General features: G+C 40.2%; 1 protein-coding gene across 2 annotated transcripts in view; it reads left to right on the top strand.

The window, feature by feature from the left end:
* Nucleotides 1-12,430, top strand: part of KIAA1328 (KIAA1328 ortholog) — a 383,661-nt gene that overhangs the window by 323,148 nt on the left and 48,083 nt on the right. For both annotated transcript variants that reach the window (XM_060118274.1, XM_060118275.1), the window contains one exon: nucleotides 9,775-9,883. In XM_060118274.1, the coding sequence (XP_059974257.1) occupies nucleotides 9,775-9,883 (109 nt within the window). The remainder of the gene's footprint in view (nucleotides 1-9,774; nucleotides 9,884-12,430) is intronic.

Here is a 12,430-nt window from a genome sequence, read left to right on the forward strand (position 1 = left end):
AAGTCTGAATTGTACATTTGGATGACTGGTCTTTTATATCTGTACATGATAGAGAACAGTCAATATTGAGTATGGCTTTTGAATACCAAGGATCTTGGTGATTGTTTTGGTGCTAATCTCTACAGATATAAGACTCTTGCCTTCTCCAGACCTGATTTTCTCTGGTCACACTTAACTGTACCATTCCCAGAGTTAGCACATGGTATTCTTGGTCTGGTATTCCAGAGCCAAAGCTGATTTCAGGTCATTTGAATATTCACCCTTTTCTCAAAGAAATAGTGACTCTTCCCAAATAACTTCTTTCAGCAGCCTGGGCAACAGTTTCCTAAGAACCAGAATAAAATTGTGAATGAGATTTTTATAGTCTTCCAAGAAAAAAGACAGGAAAGTTTTGTGTTATGTGGAAAATAATATTAAGAAGAAGCGGGGAGGGGCCTCCCTGGTGGCGCAAGTGGTTGAGAGTCCGCCTGCCGATGCAGGGGATACGGGTTCGTGCCCCGGTCTGGGAGGATCCCATATGCCGCGGAGCGGCTGGGCCCGTGAGCCATGGCCGCTGAGCCTGCGCGTCCGGAGCCTGCGCGTCCGGAGCCTGTGCTCCGCAACGGGGGAGGCCACAACAGTGAGAGGCCCGCATACCGCAAAAAAAAAAAAAAAAAAAAAAAAAAAAAAAGAAGAAGCGGGGAGAAGGAGAAGATGGTGGAGTAGGAGGACATGGAGTTCACTTCTTCCCACAGGGGCATCAAGAATACATCTACAAATGGAACAGTTCTTACAGAGCGCCAACTGAACACTAGCAGAGGACCTCGGACACCTAAAAGGATAAGAAAAGATCCCTGCATAACCGGGTAGAACAAAAAAGAGAAAAGGAAAAAAAGAAAAGAGGAAGCAGGATGGGACCTGCGCCCTGTGGGGGCTTCGGGAGGAGCTGAAGGAGAGGAGAGGTTCCTGCACCGAGGGAACCCCCATTGCCAGTGGGAAGATCAGCTGAGACAGAAGGGGAGCATCAGGGGCCTGAAGGAGAGCACAGCAGCCAGTCTGTGGCAGGCAGGACAGAGTGAGACTTACACAGATGGTCCATGACACAGCCCTGCATGCCCCAGCCTGAGTTATGTGTCTGCTGGTGTGGACGGGGGCTGGATGCTGGAACGTGGGGTTTGGAGAGCAGACCTGGGGAGAGGACTGCTGTGGGCTGTGTGGAGACAGCCTGAGGGGATGGGAGTGAGGAACTCCACAACTGGGAATGCTCCTGGAGGAATCCCAGACCACCACGGAAGTGAAGTGCCATTGTTAAGTGACATGTGAAGGGCAGGGCCACCATGACAGCCTCTCTCCCTGCCCTCCAGCCCCTGCCCCCAGAGGCACTAAGACGGGTTCCTGCTGGAGCAGGTTCGCACGTCCCCGTCAGTCACTACCTCTGCCCCCTCCCACCAAAGCATGCCAGTGCACCCCCGGTCACCACCTCCACCCCCTCTCGACTGGGCAGGGAGCAGACGCCTATGGATGGCCCACATGCAGGGGGGGGCTGAAACCAAAGCTGAGCCCCAGGGGCTGTGCGACTAAGGAAGAAGAGCTGAAATCTCTCCTTTTACCTGCACAAGCCATAGATTAAACCCCTGCAACTGGCTTGGTAAACTCAGCACCTGTGGAACATCTGAACAGACAACAAGTGCTCCTGCAACTGAGGTGGATCTGGCTTTAACAGGTGTGAACTTTGTGGGCACGTACATGCGGGGGTTGGTCCAGGTCAGAGTCAGAGCTGCCCCCATAGCGCCCACAGTGGGTCCAGATCCAGGATTACCACAATCTTGGGACATGACTTCAGTGTATCTGTGTTGGTGGCCTGGTAAAAACAACGCCTGAGAGACTCCAGGGCCAACTGCCAGCATACCCACAGTTAAGATGGGGCTGAGAGCAGTGCCAATAACAGAGTAACTTGTGAGCTCACACAACAGGTGAAAGGTGACACAACATAGCATGCTCACAGGTGAACAGCTCCAGAGGAGGAATACTCAGTGGCTTCTCTCCCAGTGGGACTGCTCCAATCCCACCTACCTCTCATCACAGATCAGAAACACAGCTAAGAAACAGATCTGGGGTCTCTACTCCAACTAGGGAGCAGACCCCACCCCGACAACCACAGAGCAAAGGAGAGGCCCCACTCAATACCCAGGGCAGGCTCTAGTCACCACAACACCAGTCAAACCCCTATCAAGGGGATAACGTCCAGCATACACTGAGGAAAGAGGGAGCAGACATCCATACTAAAAACAGCCCTTGCAACAACAACAACAACAACAACAAAATATATATATATATATATATATATATATATATATCTTAAACCCATGCAGGCTACACAGGGACGTTCCCATATAAAAATAGCCCTCCAAGAGAGTCTAAGGGTCTGGGATTGGGAGGAAGAACCCCCAGAGCATTTAGCCTTGAAGGCCAGTGGGGCTTGAGTGTAGGGGCTCCACGGGGCTGGGAGAAATGGAGACTCTACTCTTGGAGGGCACACATGAGGTCTCAAATGCACTGGGACCCAGCACAAAGCAGTACCTCCATAGGAGCCTGGCTAGACCTACCTAGGGGTCTTGGAGGGTCTTGTGGGGAGGCAGGGGTTGGATGTAGCTCACCATGGGGGCGAGAACACTAGTAGCAGAGGCCCCAGGGAATATTAATTGGCATGAGCTCTCCCAGAGGTTCCCATTTCGGCACCAAGGCCCATCCCCACCCAACAGCCTGCAGGTTCCAGTGCTGGAATGCCTCAGACCAAACAACCAGCAAGACAGTAATACAGCCCCACCCATCAGCAGACAGGCTTCCTGTCTAAGTTGTACTAAGTCGTACTAAGCTTGCAGCCATCCCAAAACACACCCCCCGACATGTCCTTGCCCACCAGAGGGACAAGACAAACTCCACCCACAAAAGGGCAGGCACCATTCCCTCCCACCAGGAAGCCTGCACAAGACCCTGGACCAACCTCACTCACCAGGGGGCAGACACTAGAAGCAAGAGGAACTACAGTCCTGCAGCCTGCAGAAAGGAGACCATGAACACAGTAAGTTAGACAAAATGAGATGACAAAGAAATATGTTGCAGAAGAAGAAGCAGGATAAAGAACCTACAACAACAACTAAATGAAGAGGAGATAGGCAATCTACCTGAAAAAGAATTCAGAATAATGATAGTAAAGATGATCCAAAATCTCGGAAAAAGGATGGAGACACAGACTGAGAAGATACAAGAATTGTTTAACAAAGAGATAGAAGATCTAAAGGACAAACAAACAGAGATGAACAACACAACAACTGAAATGAAAAATATACTAGAAGGAATCAATAGTAGAATAACTGAGGCAGAACAAAGAATAAGTGAGCTGGAAGACAGAGTGGTGGAAATCACTTCTACAGAACAGAATAAAGAAAAGCAAATAAAAAGAAATGAAGACAGTCTAAGAGACCTCTGGGACAACATTAAACTCACCAATATTCACATTATAGGGGTCCCAGAAGAAGAAGAGAAAGAGAAAGGGCCTGAGATTATATATTAATTATAATATTATATTGTATTATATTAATCAAACTGACAAAAATTAAATACAAAGGAAAAATATTAAAAGCAACAAGGAAAAAACAACAAATAACATACAAGGGAATCCCCATAAGGTTATCAGCTAACTTTTCAGAAGGAACTCTGCAGGTCAGAAGGGAGTGGCACAATATATTTAAAGTGATGAAAGGGAAAAACCTGCAGCCAAGAATACTCTACCCAGCAAGGCTCTCATTCATATTCAACAGAGAAATCAAAAGCTTTACAGGCAAGCAAAAGCTAAGAGAATTCAGCACCACCAAACCAGCTTTACAACAAATGCTAAAGGAACTTCTCTAGGCAGGGAGGAAAATAAAGAGGCCACATCTAGAAATAAGAAAATCACAAATGGGAAAGCTCACTGGTAGAGGCAAAAATACAGTAAAAGCAGGAAATCATCCACACACAAATATGATATCTAAACCAGAAACCATGAGAAGAGGAGAGTACAAATGCAGGAAATGGGAATTGCATTTGAAATGAAGAGACCAGCAACTTAAAACAACCTTGTATATATATAGACTGCTATTTCAAAAGCTCATGGGAAATGCAAACCAGAAAACTACAATAGATAACACACACACAAAAGAAAAAGCAACCCAAACACAATACTAAAGATGGTCATCAAACCACAAGAGAAGAGAACAAAAGAGGAAGGGAAGAAAAAAGACCTACAAAAACAAACCCAAAGCAATTAAGAAAATGGCAATAGGAACATACATATCAATAATTACCTTAAATGTAAATGGATTAAATGCTCCAACCAAAAGACATAAACTGGCTGAGTGCATACAAAAACAAGACCCATATATATGCTGTCTACAAGAGATCCACTTCAGACCTAGATGCACATATAGACTGAAAATGAAGGGATAGAAAAAGATATTCCATGCAAATGGAAATCAAAAGAAAGTTGGAGTAGCAATACTCATATCTGACAAAATAGAATTTTAAATTAGAGATGAAAATGAAGGACACTACATAATGATCAACAGATCAATCCATGAAGAAAGATATAACAACTGTAAATATATATGAACCCACATAGGAGAACCTCAATATATAAGGCAAATGCTAACAGCCATAAAAAGGAAAATTGACAGTAACACAGTAATGTTGGGGGACTTTAACACCACACTTACGCCAATGGACAGATCATCCAAACAGGAAATAAGTAAGGAAACACAAGCCTTAAGTGATACATTAGACCAGAGAGACTTAATTGATTTTTATAGGACATTCCATCCAAAAACAACAGCATACACTTTCTTCTCAAGTGTACATGGAACATTCTCCAGAATAGACCACATTATGGGTCACAAATCAAGCCTTTTTAAATTTAAGAAAATTGAAATCATTTCAAGCATCTTTTCTGACCACAATGCTATGAGATTAGAAATCAATTACAGGAAAAAAAAAACTGTAAAAAACACAAACACACGGAGGCTAAACAATGTGTTACTAAACAACCAGTGGATCACTGAAGAAATCAAAGAGGAAATCAAAAATACCTAGAGACAAATGACAGCAAAAACATGATGATCCAAAACCTATGGGATGCAGCAAAAGAAGTTCTAAGAGGGAAGTTTATAGCAATACAATCTTACCTCAGGAAACAAGAAAAATCTCAAATAAACAACCTAACCTTACACCTAAAGCAACTAGAGAAAGAAGAACAAACAAAACCCAAAGTTGTAGAAGGAAAGAAATCATAAAGATCAGAGCAGAAATAAATGAAATAGATGTGAAGAAAGCACTAGCAAAGATCAATGAAACTAAAAGCTGGTTCTTTGAGAAGACAGAGAATTGATAAACCTTTAGCCAGACTCATCAAGAAAAAAAGGCAGAGGAGGAGTCAAATCAATAAAATTAGAAATGAGAAAGGAGAAGTTACAACTGACATCACAGAAATACAAAGGATCATAAGAAACTACTATAAGCAACTATATGCCAGTAAAATGGACAGCCTAGAAGAAATGGACAAATTTTTAGAAAGGTACAGCCTTCCAAGACTGAACCAGGAAGAAATTTAAAAAAAGAACAGACCAATCACAACTACTGAAATTGACACTGTGATTTTAAAACTTTCAACAAACCGAAGTCCAGGACCAGATGGCTTCACAGGCAAATTCTGTCAAACATTTAGAGAAGAGTTAACACCTATCCTTCTGAAACTCTTCCAAAAAATTACAGAGGAAGGAACACTCCCAAACTCATTCTATGAGGCCACCATCACCCTGATACTAAAACCAGACAAAGATATCACAAAATAGGAAAATTACATACCAATATCACTGATGAACATAGACGCAAAAATCCTCAACAAAATACTAGCAAACCAAATCCAACAACAACTTAAAAGGATCATACACCATGATCAAGTGGGATTTATCCCAAGGTTTCTTCAATATACATAAGTCAATCAATGTGATACACCACATTAACAAACTGAAGAATAAAAACCATATGATCATCTCAATAGATGCAGAAAAAGCTTTTGAAAATTCAACACCCACTTATGATAAAAAAAATCCAGAAAGTGAGCATAGAGGGAACCTACCTCAACATAATAAAGGTCATATACAACAAACCCATGGCAAACATCATTCTCAATGGTGAAAAACTGAAAGCATTTCCTCTAAGTTCAGGAACAAGACAAGAATGTCCACTCTCGCCACTTTTATTCACCATAGTTCTGGATGTCCTAGCCACAACAATCAGAGAAGAAAAAGAAGAAAAGAATACAAATAGGAAAAGAAGAAGTGAAACTGTCACTGTTTGCAGATGGCATGATACTATACATAGAAAATCCTAAAGATGGCACCAGAAAACTACTAGAGCTCGTCAATGAATTTGGTAAAATTGCAGGATACAAAATTAATACACAGAAATCTCTTGCATTCCTATACACTAATAATGAAAGATCAGAAAGAAAAATTAAGGAAACAATCCCATTTAACATTGCATCCAAAAAGAATAAAATACCTAGGAATAAACCTCCCTAAAGAGGCAAAAGACCTGTACTCAGAAAATTATAAGATACTGATGAAAAAAAATTAAAGGTGACACTAACAGATGGAGAGATATACCATGTTCTTGGATTGGAAGAATCAATATTGTGAAAATGTTTAGACTACCCAAAGCAATCTCCAGATTCAATGTAATCCCTATCAAATTACCAATGGCATTTTTCACAGAATTAGAATAAAAAATTTTACATTTGTGTAGAAACACAAAAGACCCTGAATAGTCAAAGCAATCTTGAGAAAGAAAAATGGAGATGGAGGAATCAGGTTCCCTGAATTCAGACTATACTACAAAGCTACAGTAATCAAAACAGTATGGTACTGGCACAAAAGCAGAAATATAGATCAATGGAACCGGGTAGAAAGTCCAGAGATAAACCCATGCACCTACAGTCATGTAATCTATGACAAAGGAGGCAAGGACATACAATGGAGAAAAGATAGTCTCTTCAGTAAGTGGTGCTGGGAAAACTGGACAGCTACATGTAAAAGAATGAAATTAGAACACTCCCTAACACCATACACAAAAATAAACTCAAAATGGATTAAAGACCTAAATGTAAGGCCAGATACTATAAAACTCTTAGAGGAAAACATAGGCAGAACACTCTCTGACATAAATCACAGCAATATCTTTTTTTTTTTTTTTTTTTGCAATACGCGGGCCTCTCACCATTGTGGCCTCTCCCTTTGCGGAGCACAGGCTCCGGATGCGCAGGCTCAGCGGCCATGGCTCACAGGCCCAGCCGCTCCGCGGCACGTGGGATCCTCCCAGACCGGGGCACGAACCCGTGTCCCCTGCATCGGCAGGCAGACTCTCAACCACTGTGCCACCAGGGAAGCCCCAGCAATATCTAGAGTAATGAAAATAAAAACAAAAATAAATGAATGGGACCTGATTAAACTTAAAACTTTTGCACAGCAAAGGAAACCATCAACAGAACTAAAAGACAACCCAAAACATATTAGAAAATATTTGCAAATGAAACAGCTGACCAGGGATTAATCTCCAAAATACACAAACTGCTCATGCAGCTCGTTATCAAAATACAAACAAGCCAATCATAAAATGGGCAGAAGACCTAAATAGACATTTCTCCAAAGAAGACATATAGATGGCCAAAAAGCGCATGAAAATCTGCTCACCACTGCTAATTATTAGAGAAATGCAAATCAAAACTACAATGATACCTCACCTCACACCAATCAGAATGGCCATCATCAAAAAGTCTGCAAATAACCAATGCTGGAGAGGGTGTGGAGAAAAGGGAACCCTCTTGTGCTATTGGTGGGAATGTAACTTGATACAGCTACTGTAGAGAACAGTATGGACGTTCCTTAAAAACCTAAAAATAGAACTACCATACGACCCAGCAATCCCACTACTGGGCATATACCCTGAGAAAACCATAATTCAAAAGGATACATGCACCCCAGTGTTCATTGCAGCACTGTTTACAATAGCCAGGACATGGAAGCAACCTAAATGTCCATTGACAGAGGAATGGATAAAGAAGAAGTGATACATATATACAATGGAATATTATTCAGCCATGAAAAAGAACGAAACAATGCCATTTGCAGCAACGTGGATGGACCCAGAGATTGTCATACTGAGTGAAGCAAGTCGGAAAGAGAAAGACAAATATCATATGATATTGCTTATATGTGGAATCTAAAAATGGTACAAATGAACTCACTTACAAAACAGAAACAGAGTCACAGATGTAGAAAACAAACTTATGGTTACCAGGGGGAAAGTGGGGAGGCAGGGGAGAGGGATAAATTGGGAGATTGGGATTGACATATACACACTACTATATATAAAATAGATAACTAATAAGGACCTACTGTATAACACAGGGAACTCTTCTCAATACTCTGTAATGACCTATATGGGAAAAGAATCTAAAAAAGAGTCGATATATGTATATGTATAACTGATTCACTTTGCTGTACAGCAGAAACTAACACAACATTGTAAATCAACTATACTCCAATAAAAAATTTTTTAAAAATAAAACATTACTGGGCTTCCCTGGTGGCGCAGTGGTTGGGAGTCCGCCTGCCGATGCAGGGGACACGGGTTCGTGCCCCGATCCCGGAGGATCCCACATGCCGCGGAGCGGCTGGGCCCGTGAGCCATGGCCGCGGAGCCTGTGTGTCCGGAGCCTGTGCTCCGCAACGGGAGAGGCCGCAGCAGTGAGAGGCCTGCGTACAGCAAAAAAAAATAAAAATAAAAAAAATAAAAAAATAAAAAAAAATAAAACATTACTGAGAGCTTGTCCTACAAAAATCATCTATCATATAAGAAGTAGGATGAGATGATGTCCAAGGTCTCCTCCAGCTGTAACATGAGAATTTGATAAGTGAAAAAGCCTTATTGTATTTTTAATAAATAAAAAGTTGGCAATTTTGTTAATTTTTTTAAAAAGGAGGATAAATTTATTGTTATTAGAAATAATAATAATTATAAAACAAACAGAAACAAAACATCTTCCTGTCCATGCCATCTTAGTCTTGAGCACTCCAGAAGAGGAAAGTAATTATCAACTAAACATTTCTTGCTAGAAAGGAACAAAGGCCAAATCAGCCCTAGAATGGTTAGTTGAGCATCTTACTTGTTTTAACATCTTACTTGTTTTTGCATCTTACTTGTTTAGCATCTTACATGTTGAGTTCTTTAAAAGAAATATTCAAGATTTATGTCTACCTTGAAAGTTCTGGGATTAGGATCAATTTAATTTGAGGGGTGTAGAACTACAAAGTGCTGGAATTACCAATTTTGTCAAAGAGAGGAAAGAACTTTTCTTATGATATTGATAGTTAAAAGGAACAAAATAAACCAGTCTACCTCCTTGGGCATTTTTACAATAAACCCAAATCAGCAGGACCTTGATAGGCCATCAGGTTTAAAAACAAAATCTCTAGTTAGTCTGTTATTGCACAAATGCACTTTTTTAAAAACAAGATATTATGGATCACTGATGTTTACAAAACCAAAACAACTCACCGAGTTTTCCATCTGCCGTTGTTTCATTTCATGGGGGAAAATGGCTTGCTTCTAAAGTTTGGGGATTCCTATACGAATATATTACTCAGAATAGACTTTTCCTTTTATTAAGTGCCCAAATTATTTCCTTTATTGTTCATGCAGGGACAATGGCAGAAGTTAGAAAAGATGTGTCCACATCTCCTATGACAACAGGAAGCCAAAAGGAGCTTGTAATCACAACCACAGCATCATTGCAACATGACACCCCCCGGTAAGTTTCAGGGATTCTTTGTTTTAATATTCTGCAGATAAGAACTTTTTTTGAGTTATTTAATAAGTATTGAAAAATCTTGACAATTGTTGATGCCTCCTACTCAAGAGAGAGGCCCTTATTTGGAAGCATCTAGATATGACCAGGTTGAACTCATGGAGCCCTTTCCTTTATGCATGCTTTTCCTTAATTGGTAATGGCAATTGACAAGGATTTCCATAGAAACACAAAGCTAATCCTGCCTTTCATCAAAGAATCTGTTTAGCAGCAGGTCCTTCCCAATTTATCATGGAATGGTTATACACTTGGACTATAAGCTTAACTAACTGAATTCATTGATATTAAACACTGTAGTGGGTTTTGTACTACAGTTAAATGACTGTCAACATTTACTTATACCAGAGACATTTGAGGAGTTAATACTTTGATCAGCCTTTTCTGGAGTCAGGAAAAGAAACATGTTATTAAAATTTCTCATATCTAATAAGCCAACTCCCATATTATGCATTTAAGGCTGAATATATAAACATCAACACCAAAAGGGCTTGGTTTATGTTTCCTTGGGGATATGATTGTTTGAGCACTTAAATTCCTAGCATCTTATCAGATAAATATAGATTTAATTTTAAAGAACTTTTGGGAAATGACTCTTAACACAGAGGATAATAATAATGGCTATCATCTATTAAGCATCTACTATGTGCCCAGACCTTTGTATGCATTATCTGATTTAATCTTCATCACAGCCTTATGAGGTGGTACTACTATCATCCTCATTTTAAAAATCGGGAAACTAAGGTTCAGAGAGATTGAGTGACTTGCCTAAGGTCACATAGCTAGTAAGAGGTAGAGCCAGCATTTCAGACTCCAAAGCCCATGATCTTAAATATTATAATAGTTGACAGTGACAACGTCCCTATTTTGGAAGCCACCCACAGTCAAAAGAAAATTTAACTAGTTTACCACATTCTTTGTCCATTACTCCTTTCTTTTATTTTTAATGCTACCATGCATGGCATTTTGCCAAAGACCTACAGTGAGTTGTGGTTCTGAAAGGTTGATGGGGCTTCCACCTTGGACCACTTAACATTGTGGATGAATGCTTGTGCTCAGAGAGGATCCATCCTAGCTCATCTTGAGGGATTTCTTTGGAGGAGTTATAGGTAAAGAGGAAAGACAATCTGGATTTTCAAACTTAATGAATTTTCCTATCTTTGACACTAAGATCTTCAATGAGATCTTTAACACTACTCTAATGTGTTTTTGATGATTGCACTTCAGTTTAGAGAAAAGCATGAAAAAGAAGAAAAAAATGTTTCCCCAGTGAGGGTTTTATAGTACATCCTCAGCACACATTTTCTGAAATGGCAATATCAACTTGTAGAGTTTTACAAGCCCAGGTTAAAATCGCTGTGAAAACTCATATCTACAGACCTTAAAAAAAGGATTCTTTATCTATTAGTTCTTAATGCTACAGTTCAGCTAAATACAGATTCTCAGAAGCTTCTTAAATAATGAGCATTTGGCTAAACAAAACAATGTGCAGCACACCAGATTTTATCCTTAGAAGTGCTTGATGGCATGTTATAGGTCTATTATACAAAGTGCAGAGTTGAAAAAAAAAGATTCAGTACTATGAAAATCAGTTACCAGGAAGGCACAGTGGTTGCTTTCCAGACTTCAGAATCAAGATTATTTGAATTATTTTTATTTCAAAGTATAGAAAAGGCATTTTTTATAGACTGCTTTTACATATAAACTCTTAATGCAAGAGGAAAGCCTGTTGTTCTTCATCCCAAGAAACCTTTGAAAGTACTGAGGAGAACAAGAATAAAAGTCCTTTCCCTGTCCACCCTAAATTCCAAGAATTTTCAAGACCTGCAGGAAAGGATGGGGATGGGACAGATGCCGGTGGGCGACAGGTTTTCCTTTGTTCTCTGAAAAGTGCTGGCATCTATAAGAGTCCCATGTGGGTCCATGTGCAGGTGATAAAACCTAGCTTGGCAAAGTCATCTTTCTCGTTCACAGTGTACGTTGTTAATTGTTCTCTCTGCTGCGTGTCAATGTAATGTGAAATTTTCATTCTGCATTCAAGATGGGAGAAGTTGTGGCTGAAAATGTTAACATTTGCATTTTTATTTGTTGATTTATTTAAAGGACAGCCTCTCCTACAGCAATCCATCACTTGGTGACACACCAAATGTGAATAATGTATTGTAGACTTGTGGTTACAATGTGTAATAAGTGCTAGAGACAGTAAAGGAATGTTAATTATGTTGCAAATGTAATATTTATTGACGCATAAAGTTTATTGCTTTCGAGGTTCAATAATACTGACCAGAGGACATTAATATCACTTATCCTGATTTTAGCAGGGCACCTTTGTATGTGGAAATATTTATCTATCTCATGCTAACAAAATAAATATGTAATTTACAGCACAAGCAAAGAGGGCTTTATAATAGTTTTCTGTGCTGAGAGCTGCAGTGCTTCTCTCTTTCCATCTTACTTCCGGCCTCCAATACTGCTCACACACCCCTGAGCTGT

This window comes from Mesoplodon densirostris, chromosome 15 (genome assembly GCF_025265405.1).
Source record: "Mesoplodon densirostris isolate mMesDen1 chromosome 15, mMesDen1 primary haplotype, whole genome shotgun sequence".
Classification (NCBI taxonomy): domain Eukaryota; kingdom Metazoa; phylum Chordata; class Mammalia; order Artiodactyla; family Ziphiidae; genus Mesoplodon; species Mesoplodon densirostris.